General features: G+C 34.3%; 2 protein-coding genes across 5 annotated transcripts; one reads left to right on the forward strand and one right to left on the reverse strand.

Annotated features, from left to right (window-relative positions):
• Window positions 1-7,025: 7,025 nt before the first annotated feature.
• Window positions 7,026-8,055, reverse strand: LOC108746255 (mitotic spindle assembly checkpoint protein MAD2A). Its single transcript, XM_018482903.1, has 3 exons — window positions 7,902-8,055; window positions 7,476-7,838; window positions 7,026-7,324 (listed from the first exon to the last, which is right to left on the reverse strand). Exons 1-3 carry the CDS (start codon window positions 7,972-7,974, stop codon window positions 7,125-7,127), a joined length of 636 nt encoding a protein of 211 aa, XP_018338405.1. The 5' UTR covers window positions 7,975-8,055; the 3' UTR covers window positions 7,026-7,124.
• Window positions 8,056-9,475: 1,420 nt separating this feature from the next.
• Window positions 9,476-13,614, forward strand: LOC108746266 (nucleolin 1). Of its 4 annotated transcripts, none has more exons than XM_018482922.1 (5): window positions 9,476-9,690; window positions 9,923-11,346; window positions 11,470-11,785; window positions 12,811-13,307; window positions 13,402-13,480. In XM_018482922.1, the coding sequence occupies exons 1-4, from the start codon at window positions 9,589-9,591 to the stop codon at window positions 13,285-13,287; spliced, it is 2,319 nt and encodes a 772-aa protein (XP_018338424.1). In that variant the 5' UTR covers window positions 9,476-9,588; the 3' UTR covers window positions 13,288-13,307; window positions 13,402-13,480. The 4 variants fall into 4 exon arrangements, with proteins under 4 accessions (XP_018338424.1, XP_018338425.1, XP_018338426.1 ...); XM_018482923.1 differs by having other exon boundaries at window positions 9,923-11,134; window positions 11,273-11,785; XM_018482924.1 differs by lacking the exon at window positions 12,811-13,307 and adding an exon at window positions 12,514-12,600 and having other exon boundaries at window positions 9,923-11,785; window positions 13,402-13,614.
• The last annotated feature ends 348 nt before the right edge of the window (window positions 13,615-13,962 follow it).

A 13,962-nucleotide genomic window follows, 5' to 3' on the forward strand; every position in this document is an offset into this window, starting at 1 on the left:
TGATCTTACCAAAATACCATTCTTGTTGGGCTCTTTGGTGATTTAATCAAAATATTATTTTCAGCATAATAATTCTAATCTTAAAATATCCTGTCTAAAATGTTTCTTAGTTCATATATTTTTTAAGAATCATAATTAAAAAAGAACTTGAGAAGACAACAATGTTTCAATCAGGAGTATATCATATTCGCGATAGTAAAAAAAAAATGGAAATAATATATATAAGCAAATTCGATAACGCTACCTTCTTCCACAAAAATATCACATTCGGAATTCAAATGGTTTATTTTATTCGCTTGTTTAACGAATCGACTTAAAGTCAACGTCGAAATATCGAGGAACGAAAGTACCCCTCTAATTTCTGGTAGGACAGAAGGAGAAGTTGTCAAAGGTTCTCGTAACGCTCGTTTCCAGCAAGGTTTGCACGAGGAAAACGGAATAAGAGAGAAAAGCTGTCGTAAAACCATACCATAGGGCACGCTTAGATCGACGTAGTACCATGGGAATGTCGTGATATCATTTTACGGGATTGCAGGAAGAGAGGACTCGTGAGGATGATCTCGAGTACCGTAATAGGATTTTCAGGATCAGAGCTTTACGCAGGAAGGATTGCGGTATCTTTCGGGCACCAAATAACATATAACGCGAAATTTTCAGCTTCCGCGGACAGGATGCAGCTTCAATTAGCAGAATGTCCTACGATTAGATAAACCACTTTAACAAAATTTTAACTATACATCTGACTTGTTTGATAACGCGAAATGAAATAAGTAATCTCATACCGTTAATTACGTACTGTTCACATATAAAACAAATTGAGATTTGAATAAACTTTAAAAATATTTTATTTTTGACAACACTAAATTTAATAATTCCATTCTATACTTTGATTTCTATATTATTTATCTCTCAATATTTTTTCCTAAAACTAAAATGTGATTTTTATCTTTTTTTTTTATTAAGTTAAATTTTCAATCTAAATATGCATTAATGTTAATGTTAAATTCTTATAATTTATATAAATTACATTTACATACATTTTGTCCAACATTATTTCATATTTACTTTATGAACATTTCAATTTACTTTAGTCTCTGTATATACAAACTTATATAATTCCGTACTTACACGGAAAAGCACTGCAGGATTATACATTTTTTATATTCCTGAAATGAATAATGTTTTCATTATTTATATCACGTATTTTCTTTTAATTATAATATTTAAAATTATAAATTATGTTTCAACATTTTAATTATCTCTCACATGTGTAGATGTTTTTGCATAAACGAAAATTCTTAACTTTTAAAAATCACTTTTAACAATCAATTTATTAGATGTTATAAGTTATCTAATTTACTTCGTTTTTTATTATATTTTTCAGCTGCGTTGTGTCAACTTTGGTATTCAAAGTACAGATGTAAATCAAGTCTCTGAGAATAAAAACGCGAAGATACTAAAATCGCTGGCTCATAAAAATACTGAAACGGTCAGCTGAAAAATTTGTATACAGCTCGAAAGATATATGTCGCAACCGTTTTGTATGCTAACAACAAAAGAGGACCTAGCCAACCGCGAAAAGACGCTCTGCGACTCCCAAAGAGATTTCGCCGAAAAGAAATCCGGCCCCAACGACGCGTTCAAGGCGTTTTTATTGTACAAAGTAAATCCCTCGTACCTTCTTTTTAGGCATCTGGCGCAGTGCGTCGACTCTCGAGCGATCGAAATATGAAACGGGCTCCATATGTTAATTTATTTTTTTCCATTTTCCGCTCATAGAATGAAAGAACATAGAAATTAACAGAAGACGACAAAACTGTACGAGAATATCATTTTTATTGCGTTTTTCAATCTCAATACAATTACGTCGTCACTTTTCGATGTTAAAATCAGATGTACTCTAATTAACAAAGCTCGTAATTAATATTGGTACAAAAATAACTTCCGCGGCAAAAAAAAATAAGTAATTACGTTTCATCCTTATCGCAACAAATTGTAATGGCAAATAAGAACGGAGTAAGAATGAAAATATCATTGAATTATGATAATTACATCTTTATCATATCGTTTTATATTGTTCTTCGTGAATGTTTTATGATTTGACTTTAGATAAGCTAAATAAATGTTGTATACTGTTAAATTAATAAAATAGAAGACCTACCAAGATATTTTTAAAAACTTAGTTTATAAATCGGAAACATTTTTCTAAATGTTCTGATAAATCTTTTATCAAATTATAAAAATATTCTTTTCACATAGTTCAAAAATTCTTTAACTTTAGCAATCACTTTTAGATGAAAATTTTCAATTTCAGGAATTATTTTTAACAATCCATTTATTATTATAATTATATAATTACAATATCGTCTAATTTACTCCGTTTTTATTATTTTTAAAATAATATATGTAAGCCAAGTTCAAAATTATTATATTGAACGACATTTCGGGAAAAACTTAAAAAGCCAATTTTTATAAAGCCACCATTTCTATTATGAAGCCAGAATCTTCTTTGCTGGCGACAATAGTCGGTTAGTATTAAGAATGAGGATGTTTCGCATTTATGTTCACGAGAGGGGACGCACGTGCTTACTTTTTACATTTTAAGAACACACACGGTTACATATAGGTAATTTTGTGGGCGAACAAGCGAGCAGAGTGTTCCGAGCCGTTCTTCTCACGTGATGAGAAACGGAAAGTACTTTACGACTCTATAGCTATATAAAAAAAAAAGTCTCTCAAGAAGAGAGATCGTCGTAGCGTATGATGTCCGTGCAAGCTTACTAGTGCCGCCGTGCTTTTTCGTTGAATCCGTTTCGTCGCTCGTACCTATCGAACGATTTGTATGAAAGTCATCGTGAGTCATCACGAGACTCGCCGTAACGATCGGTATTTCGCGACATCGACGAGCAAGTATCGATTTTACAGCAGCGGAAATGACAGTAGATGTGAAACTAAACATTTAGGCTTTCACATTTAAAAAATACTATTTCTAAATAAATCTATAATTTTGCAATGTTAAATTATTATAATATAATTATGTATTTTGTGTGTGTGTGTGTGTGTGTGTGTGTGTGTGTGTGCGCGTGTGTGTGTGTTCTATAATTATATAGAGTAACGTTAGCAAAATTTTTGAAATAGCTCATCTTCACATATTTTTAAAATAAAATATTGTGAAGAGATATAAAGCAATTTTTCTTAATCATTTTTTAATTAAATTTAAATAAGATACAATGTAACGTATATTAATGAATATATATATTGTAATTTATTTACGATTCATGCGACATGAATTGACATGATCTCAATTAAAATTCTTCGATTCGCTCATTCGATATCGTGACTCGACTCCAATGTGTAATTACCGAGACGAGACGGCGAGTCCGTGAATAGTGAACAAAAGAAAGAATGTATTTTATGATATTTTACGCATAAAAAAAAGAAGAACGATCGTAAATCGAAATATAGCGTTAGTCCAAGATAAACTTAAGTAAGTAGAGGTGTATAAATAAAATGACAATTCGGGGCGTGCTATTTTGCGCACGCCTCGCGCGGGATACCGCGTTGCAATCGAATCGCGATTTTACACGTAAGGAGAATCGATTTTCGGTCCACGAGAAGTGGATGGGACCGCGAAACGGTGGTTGAGCATACGTTTGCGTCCGTCACGTTGGCGAATAATTAATTAACGATGGAGCATTTACCTTATCCATTATTGTAGCCGGTATTAGTACTTTACCGATGGCGCTTGTGATTTCTGTCCTCTCAACGCATTAGCGTTCGAGCGTGATAATGATTGTAAAGATCTCCGTGAATTACATTCGCGATTGCATGAAGAAACTTGTGATGCGATCGCACGATTCGATGGATGACACTTTCGCAAATCTTGATTACCGCGAATCACCGTTTCGCGAAAAACGATGCCCAATCACTGGTATACTAAGCGCTACTGTAAAAAATTGTATATTATTTCGCATTGTTTATTTTTCAATGTTTTTACTAGAGACGCGTTTCTACGGTATTTAAGAAGAATTACCGCATAATGTTACTGAAGACGCGATCCGTGCTGCTCTGTTGCACCGTATAGATTGCGGCAAAAGAAACTGTTTGCCCAGAATTAAAACTTACAGATCATACGATATAAAGATATATAATAGAGTTGAAATATAACAAATTTATCATCGTATGATTGTTATATCTGTATAAATAAATATTATTATTTTTCATCAGTAAAATATTAAATGATAAAATTGCATTTCAATAATTAAAAATTTTAGAATTATTATTGCTATTGCATTTTAAAATGTCAAATCAATTTTAATTAGCAGCCTACATATAATTGTGTGTATAAAAAAAATTCATAATTTACACGAGTAGATAGTATTTCATTTTAATGCTCATTAGCATTGTAAAAAGCGATGTTTTCTTCATTATGTTTACTTCTTTTCCAACCAGCTTTTCTAATGACAATTTCCCTTTTCCTAATTTACATCGCGAGAGAACTTTAAATAATTTACGACCCGGCGAACTCCATTACCATCATTGCTCGCTCTCTTACGGTGTTGCGAGCCAGCGGGATAAACACGTTTGTAAAACTGCAGCGTATCTCCAGCAGCTTTCGCAGTGTGTCAGCTAAAAAAACGAATGCAGAGCAAAACTAGTCTAGGGCACATTTAAAGAGCGTATGGCTTGGGTGCAGAGAATAATTACGAATGTAATGTCCGTCTTTGGCATAAATCACGTGCTTTTGAAGAGAAACAAAATATTTCGAGTAGAAAATCTTACGAACCTAATTATATGCAGTTATATTGCGAAACAGCGCAACGTTAGAAACTAAAGTCATCTCTTGCACATGTGTAAAATTCTGCAAATATTGTTCGCCGAACATTCTTATAGTTTCATCAAATGTCATCAAGTTGTCTACCAAAAAGTTTTAAAAAGTTAAAAACGATCATATTATCGCAAAATATTATTACAATCGCTACGACAAATCGTAGAAATATTCATTGATGTTTCAGAAAATTTCTAAAAAAACACGTGTTAATATAAAATTTATTAATGTAATTCACATGAATAGAAAATATTCGATATTTGTAAAAATGGATTGTTGAAACGTTCGCAAAAGGATACGGTTAACGTAATACTACAAATGCTTTGAATATTCTTTGATTAGTCAATTCGTAAAATTCTTTCTTCTCAAGTTTAATCAAATACTTCAAAGCATTTACAGTGAGACTTTAACCGCATCCAAAGTGCATCAAAGGTCCAGGATATTTTTTACAATCTTGAATGCTCGAAAGTGCTATTTTCTCAAAAGTATCGTATAAAGACGAGCCAAGCGAACAAGAATCGGACGTTTGCGTTCCGCGATAGTCTTTATAGCAAAAAGACTACGCACTATTGATAATATGGCTAACTCTAGCAGCACGAAGTATTAACGTTAATAGCGAAATTATTATAAGGGAGACGTAACGGCGAACTACTAATAAAGGTATAGGTCGCCATCAATGTTTCCCGAAACAACCTCCTTCGACGAAATGCGCTCAGAACAATGGCAGATATAAATGAAAGAAGAGATACTCTTTTATTCCTACAATTGGCTACTCTTTGAAGAGTAAAAACACCATATTTATGATAATCGTCTAATAAATAGTACAATAAAAATGTTATGCTCCCTATATGTTTCAAAATACTTTTCCCTACGTTAAAGAACAAATTTCATTTGTTATGTTTAATTATTATGCAAAATGGAAAATGAGTTTACAATTGCAGATTGTAATGTAAAATATAAGAAAAAAGAAATAAAGGTGCACGTAAAATTTTTAGACATAATCTTTTAAACAAACAATGTAACAGATATTAATCATTTAAAATTATGGGATAAAGACATACGAAAAACATACAACTTAGATACAACAATAAAAGTATTTGAGTACTTATAAAATTAAGGTAATGCTCTTTAGAAATCCTTGGTAATCTTTATAAAAATGCTCATTGCAAATTTTATTAATTTTTTACTTTAAGATTGCTTCAGAGAACTTGTTCACAACAACTTTTACGAACCTTCAAAGCAAATGCCGATTATTCGAATAAGAGGCAATTATTCTCATTCATTTAGATTTGTCATCAAATCGAGTGCCAATTACCGGGCATCGCGGACAAATGATAGTGTTTGTAAGGCACAAAATAATTTTTATTACTTAATTTCATTTCTACCCAAATAAGGCAGATTATGATTGAATATGTCACACTTGTATTTACAAGTATGTTCGTAAAATATATAATTTACCTAAAATATTCAAAGAGCATGACGCTGATCTTTTAAATTATTTTTTGATTATGCGTTTAGAATATTTTAAAGATGGAGCATAACGCGAGGAATCGTTAGGAAATGGTTGAGGCTAGTATCAGCAATGAGATTTCATGTGGGAAAAGCTTTACACTGGAAGACGCTAGCATTAGACGATTACTATGAAGCGTCGACAAGCGAAAATACTTTATTCTAGTCGTATCTCTCATGCTTTGCCAAGTACGCAAATGTAATTCTTGTGTTTAAATGTAAAGGTCAATTATGTTTTAATAAAATCTGCCAAGATTCTCTTATCAGTGTTCCATATATTTCCCTTACCCTTTTTTTATAATTTCTATAAATCTTCATTTTTTAATACAAAAATAGCAATAAAACTACATTTAGAATTAAAATCTAAAATAATTAAATAAGGAAAACAGAAAATAAAAATTATAATTATTTTAATAAAAAAAACCTAATTTAATTTTTTAAATTTATATTATCAAAAGATCTAATAGCAATTAATATGTTTAATTGTACTTTTCTTTTAGTACTTTACTCACATTTAAAAGATATGCTGATTTTCATTAAAGTACATATATATTCGTCAGACAAAAATTCCTGACATACCAGTTACAAATATTAACAAACGTAACGTTTTAATAAATATATTTGATATGTTTTAATATGAATGTATTGTATGTGAGAAAGTATTGCTGTCATTTAATCAGTAATCTATATGGAACAATACAGCAGTCTTTGGAAATGGTAGTTAACACATATGCAGTTGAAATGAAATTTGTATTTACAAATATTACATATAGGATAGCAAATAGGCTCAGGTATTTTTGTAACTAACTACAGTATTCATTTTATGTAAAGAGGTTGAGAATGATCTAAGTTGTACCTCTTGACTGTTTGCAATAAAAACTGGCTGAGTCTCGTCCCATTGGTTGGGAATGTTACAATCAGGTACTGTGTACGTAAGTATATCAAAGGAACACAGGCAATCCAAGAGTGGCAAGAAGCTCACAGTACCTGTAAGAATACTTTGTATTATGATTTCAACGCCTTAAATTCTACATAGCATAGAACATTCAGCGCTGCAACAATATCGCTGGAGTGTTTCATGCTACTTGAGATATATTACAGTGTTTTATTTCAAATAACACTGTATGTTTCATACTACCTGTGATCTGACGTATCACTTCGCGTATTTCTTTCTGTATAGTTTTCACATCTTTCGTCCCTACTTCAGGCAAATCACCCTTAATGATGCTGTCTGTTCCATTAGCCTTCTGATCTTCATAATCGACCTTGAAATCCCACTTCTCCAGCACCTCCTTTGTATTGACATTTGTTATGACGAGCGTAATTTTATGTACCTTGCGCTGGACGAGCCACTCTTCAATCTGTTTCAGCACAGTATTTAAGAAGGACGTGATTTTTTCATCCGTGGACGTGAAGATGAATAGACCAAAATGTTCGGAGGGCGTGAAAGTCTCCGGCGGATATATCCCTCTTTGATAGAGTATACTATTGACTCCATAGACTGCAACGAAAGATAACAATCAAAGAAAGGTTAGAAATATCTCAAGACTAAAATCATACTTACGCAGATATTGCGAGACCAACTCGGCAGAACCTTTTAAAGTAATGCACTTAGTCTTTTGTTGCGTTTCAGTCATGCTGTAAAACAGTCGAATCGCAATAAAATCGTCGGAAAATCACACCGACAATCAGCACATACCGGTTTACGAATTTGAAAAGAAACGACAATCAATCAAATTCGACCAATCCAATTCGACCAATCACGTGCAAGAGAGTGTGCTAAAACCGCCAAAACTTTACTGCGCATTGGAAAATATGTTTAAAGGTATATTTTCATGAACTGCTTAATAAGATTAACTTCAATCAGTAGACTAGTCAACGTAGATTAACTTTAATCTCGATTCAACTTCAACTTGTCTTTTTCAAATTCTAAAGATTAGAAAAAGACGAAGAGCAAGTCGAACCGAGATTAAAGTACGATTAATCTACGTTAGTGGAAATGGGCATAAATCAGTCGTTTTATCAATCCAACTTCGCTTGCGGCAAACGCAGGATGATTCAGAAGCTCCTAAAATCTATTTCTTTCTAAAGTGCCGCGTGCGAAATTTGCCATGTCCATCAGTAGGCATCTGAACGCGGCAACATTTGCTGTGCAGCAGAAATTGGTACGATAGCCAATCACCTTCTTCTTCTTCTAATTGGCCTCGCAGCCTAACTGATATTTGGCCACTGATGATCTTCGGAATTGAACAAATCGTAAATTGAGCTATGTTCCAAAACTTCCTCTCTGAAGAAAATTTTCTCTGAAAATATATAGGGTACGTTCGGGAAGACGCTATCAATGCTACTAACGCAAACGCTACTAACACTGTTCGCGTAGATAACAGCGCGATAGTGATGATGAGTTCTGTAAGATAACACCGTCATAAAATATAAGTTTAGTTTTCGCGCCTCATCACTGGGGGCGTTCCGATCAACCCGCCATCGCCACACACGATTGGCCGTGCCTTGCGATTGGCCCGTCGACAATATCCCTCTCGGGATTGGCTGAATATACTGTGATAGTGGGGCAGAAGGGGAGAGAACCTTAGCAATTCCTTTGTAAATCAATTATCGCACTAACCAATAATTCTGTGTTCTTAAAGTCCGGTTGCTCCAACGTTACTTTGACTTTAAGCAAAACTTAAAACATTCATTTTAAAGCAAAAAAGAGACAGAAAATTGGATTGAGTTCAACTTTTGTCGAGCGGTGAAAATTACATATCTAATGGCTCCTGCATACTGGACGCGGAAACGCTTGTCGTGCGGCAAAATGAGATGCGGTAATTAATGAACACATTAGGAGCTGAAGGCTTATTGGCTACTGTATCACAATTTGCCGCGCGGCAAGCGTTTCCGCGTCCAGTGTGCAGAAACCATATTACTTCCGAGCAAGCGAGACGTTGATTGGCTATTCCGCTGCGCGGCAAGCGTTCAGTGAGCACGAACCAATAGAAAACGTCTATTTATTTTACGTTAAACACGTGGATTGGCTCATTTCTTTCGGCGTATATATCATTTAAGAATTCATCTAAAAATTCTATGCAAACCCTGACTGAATAACAGCAGCGCCACGGACGGCGCAGACGTCACAAAGGAAGTAAGTAGCCACTGCAAGTAGCAAACCCGGCGAAATAGGAAGCTGAGGAAGCGACGTTCGTCGCGAATTTATCGGTCTTCTTTATTTGCGATTGGCATATATACCTGGCACCATGAGTAACGCTGAGGAATCGTTAGTAGCTGGTCTCGTGTATAACTATTTGTTGAAGAAAGATGCATCATTGGCGACGGTTTTTCAGAAGAAGACGAAAGCGGTAAGTCGTGAGGATGGCCGACGCCACGCGCCATGCGGCATCAAAGTACCGTCTGGCGCCATACTCGTTAACACCACGTGGGTGTAACGCGGCTTAAATGTTCCCAATGTGATCTTTCTCGATTATTCCATATCATTTGCACGTTGTCGTAATTTTTATTGTAGCACCCTAAAATTACCAAATATTGAATGTAATTGGCAATAATTGTTTTATCGATGCTTGTATATTTCAGCCTATCCTACGAAAAGAAATTCCAACATTATTGGAAGTAATTAAGTATTTCCAAAAGAACTCTTCCAAAAAGATCCCATTAGTCACACAAGTAACTAAGGAAAGCAGTTCGGATTCAAGCTCGGAAAGTGAAGAAGAAACAGGAAAAAATGCACAAGTTAATGGCAAAGCAGTGGAGACAGTGGCTCTTAAAAAGATAGCAAAATCGTCTTCGTCGGATACTTCCGACGAAGAAGATACTAATGATCCAGAAGTACGAAAGAAAAATATGTTAAAATTAAATGCAAGACTACATGCTCTCTCCGAACGTATGAAGGAGGAAGATGAGAAGGAATCAATTGAGCTATCTCGTCGAGCGAAAGAAGCTTCAAGGGCTATAATTAAATCTATGCGATTACGGGCCAATAAATCTGATACATCTGATTTATCTTCCAGCGATTCATCTTCAACGAGTCCTAACGTTCAAACGGTAAATTCAAAAATTACTAAACAGTTAGCAATGAAGACATCCACACCCATAACGAATGCAGCTTCAAAAACACAATTACAAAAACAGAATAAATCAGCAACATTGGTTACAAACAAGAGCAAAGGTCGTGATGTGAATGCATTGAATGAGAATGTACAGAAAAAACCAGTTGTCAGTAAATCTACAGTGCCAGCAAAACAAATTACCATGGAAGAATCTTCTAGCGATGATGATAGCAGCGACGAACAGCAGTCTGTTGAGAAATCAACTTCGTCGGCAACTGCTGTGCAAAAAAATTCTTCTTCGAGCGAAGAAGAGAGCAGCGAAGAGGACGTTAAGACAGTCGCAACAAAAGCTACTGTAACTTTGAAGACACAGAATCAGAATAAGCCAGCAAAAGCAGTTAAAAAATCGGAGTCGTCATCAAGTGAAGAAAGCAGCGACGAAGAAGAAACGCCTCAAAAAGTAGCTCTCAATAAACCAGCTGCACCAGTAAAATTAACTACCAAGAAAGAGTCTTCAAGCGAAGATAGCGATGATAGCGATGATAGCGAAGAGGAGCAGCCTGTTAAGAAACCAACTCCAGCAGCCACCACCAAGAAAACAACTCCAGCAGTCGCTGCTAAGAAAACAACTTCAGCAGTCGCCACTAAGAAAACAAAATCTTCCTCGAGCGAAGAAAGTAGCGAAGATGAAAAACCTATTAAAAAACCAGCTCTTTCTAATCAAAGTACTGCTAATAAAATTAGTTCTGGAAAGAAAGATTCGTCAAGCGAAGATTCAGAAGATGAATCTGATGAAGAAGAAAACTCAGCAACAATGATAGTAACAAAAGCAGCGCTTGAGAAAACGCCAGTTATCGCTAATCGAAATACTAACAAAATTAGTTCTGTAAAGAAAAAAGATTCATCGAGCGAGGATTCAGACGATGAATCTGATGAAGAAGAGAAACCAGTAACAGTGGCACCTAGTAAAACGCCAGCTCTCACTAATCAAACTGCTAGTAAAATTAGTTCTGTAAAGAAAAAAGATTCGTCAAGTGAGGAGTCAGAGGACGAATCTGATGAAGAGAAACCAACGACAATAGCAATATCGAAAGTGGCGATTAATAAAACACAGAAAAAGGAAGAGTCTTCTAGCGAAGATTCAGATGATTCAGAAGATGAGGCACCGACAACAGCACCGGCCAAGAAAATCGCCAAAAAAGAATCCTTGAACGAATCTGACTCCAACAACTCCAATAAAGAGAAGATGAAAGTTCACACACCAGCTGAGATGAACAAGGGACAAAAAAGGAAACATGCTGATAATGATGAAGAAAAAACACCAGCAAAAGCTGCAAAAAATAACTATGGCAACTTTGTGAAAGCTAATAGTAGCTTTAATGAAAATAAGGTATGTACCTACACACACACACACACACACATATATATATATATATATATATATATATATGTACACACCGCATATATACTTATATTATGTGTATGTAAGGTCTTTATATAAAATATGGTCTGAAATACAGTCTAACATTTTTAATTAAAAATCCGCTGAATTAAAAAGTGATAAATATATTCTCGCAAAAATTATTCATTAAAAAGTTTGAGAATTGCACATCTGATTTAATCGTCCATTCAATAAACGTTTTCTTGTTCATTTTTTTAATGCAACCATTACTGCTATGTTTAACAAAAGTAAATATATCAGTTTGTGGACATGACTCCAATTATTGAACGAAATAACAAAAATTAAAAATATTAAGCTTTCAATAATATGTACGTTTCTAAATAAATTTGTTATTAAATTTTTATAAGTAATTTATTTAGAGTTGTACATATTAAAAGTTGGATATTTAAAATTTTTATTGTTTCGTTCAATAATTGAATCGTGTTTCCTAATGTCCGGTTTTTCATTTCCTGGTTAACTTGTCATTAGGCTTAATGTTTTATCTAATGGGTTTTATCTGTGATTATATCATAAGTGAAGCTTATTGATTAAAACATCAGGTTAAGCTTCACATCAAGTTAACCTAATAGTAGAACATTGGATACATTTACCTTAACTTTACGTTACTGAGAAATGATACAAATGTTTTTTTTTTATCACCTATAATTTTTATTTAGTGGCAGAAAAATCGTACATATCAGCGTGTGAAAAGTGAAGACATCGTATTGGATCCTAAGTTGGCTAATAATTCATTTGAAGCAAAGGTAAATGCTTGGAAACCGTCCAAGAGGCATAGATCACTCGCCCTTTTTACAAAAGCTCGAGACCCTGCTTGAGACTATGTTTCCGTGCATTCACCAAATTTATCCAAATTTTAAAATTTAAAATGAATAATAACAAAATAAAAGATGTGAATTGCTTTGTAATAACATGCTTCCAATGTGGGCGACTGACCTATTCCTCTTTTGTTTTAGGATGAAGATGATAACAGTTTTAAAAAACAAAACGAACGAGGTGGATTTAGGGGTGGATTTAGAGGCGGAAGGGGAGGTTTTCGAGGAGGACGTGACGAGGGTGGTCGTGGCGGTTTTCGAGGAGGACGTGACGAGGGTGGTCGTGGCGGTTTTAGAGGCGGACGTTTTAGTGGCGGCGATCGGGGTGGACGTTGGAGCAACAGTGGTGATAACGCTGGATATAGGAACAACGATAATGATAGGGGTGGTCGCGGAGGTCGTGGTGGTTTTAGAGGTGGTCGTGGTGGTAGAGGTGGCGGTAGAGGTGGTTTCGACAGAAAGTCTTGGGGAGGAAATAGGGATAATGACGGACCCAGAAGATCATGGGGAAACAATGAAAATAATGATAGAGGAAGTTTTAGGGGTGGTTTTGATAAAAGAAAATCTTTCGATATAGCAGGTCCACCTCAAAATAAAAGAATCACTTTTGATGATTAATAATAAAGATGTATATAAAGGTGAGGTAAAAATTGGGATTTTACTACAAAGATATAATCTTTTAATTTTAAGAAAAATGTAAAGATATTTAACATTTATTTTTTTCCTCTACAGAAAGGTGCAAGAGGATCATGGGGGGAACGCGCTAATGAAGTATTGAAGTTTACAAAGGGCAAGAAGTTTCGACATGAGAAGCAAAAAAAGAAGCGTGGTTCTTACCGTGGTGGACACATAGATACACATGTTAATTCCATTAAATTCGAAGATTAAACAATTACACTTCGTGATTTTTTTATTATTTTTCATTATATTTAAATCAGTAAAATAATTAATAAAATTTAGTACTGACTTATACTGTAAACATGTATGCTATATAAAACAGTTGTTGTCTAAGATTTTAAAGAAAAGACGAAAGATTATAACGAATTCGGTTGATATGTTCGCTAATTTATACAGTCGCATATAAATTGAAGCTGCTATTAAATGTATCAAAATCGTATAGCTAAAATTATATAATAAAACTTGGAAGCTAGTAAAATATGTAGCACAATTAGTTAATGTATTTGGCAAAATATGTATAATATTTCTATGTGCAAAAGTACATTGCAAAAGTGATTTTAAAAAAACTAACATCAATTGAAATCTATTGACTCACATTTGAAATAGATGATCAAA

The sequence above is a fragment of the Trachymyrmex septentrionalis genome, unplaced genomic scaffold (genome assembly GCF_001594115.1).
Source record: "Trachymyrmex septentrionalis isolate Tsep2-gDNA-1 unplaced genomic scaffold, Tsep1.0 scaffold161, whole genome shotgun sequence".
Lineage (NCBI taxonomy): Eukaryota > Metazoa > Arthropoda > Insecta > Hymenoptera > Formicidae > Trachymyrmex > Trachymyrmex septentrionalis.

Excerpts from the sequence above, each read along its gene's own strand:
- LOC108746255 (XM_018482903.1), bottom strand. The coding sequence starts at position 7,974 with ATGACTGAAACGCAACAAAAGACTAAGTGCATTACTTTAAAAGGTTCT. Across the intron at positions 7,839-7,901 it reads GTTGGTCTCGCAATATCTGC|TCTATGGAGTCAATAGTATA; the intron begins GTAAGTATGATT and ends CTTTCGTTGCAG. Across the intron at positions 7,325-7,475 it reads AGTGATACGTCAGATCACAG|GTACTGTGAGCTTCTTGCCA; the intron begins GTAGTATGAAAC and ends GTATTCTTACAG.
- LOC108746266 (XM_018482921.1), top strand. The coding sequence starts at position 9,589 with ATGAGTAACGCTGAGGAATCGTTAGTAGCTGGTCTCGTGTATAACTAT. Across the intron at positions 9,691-9,922 it reads TTCAGAAGAAGACGAAAGCG|CCTATCCTACGAAAAGAAAT; the intron begins GTAAGTCGTGAG and ends TGTATATTTCAG. Across the intron at positions 11,786-12,810 it reads GTAGCTTTAATGAAAATAAG|GATGAAGATGATAACAGTTT; the intron begins GTATGTACCTAC and ends CTTTTGTTTTAG.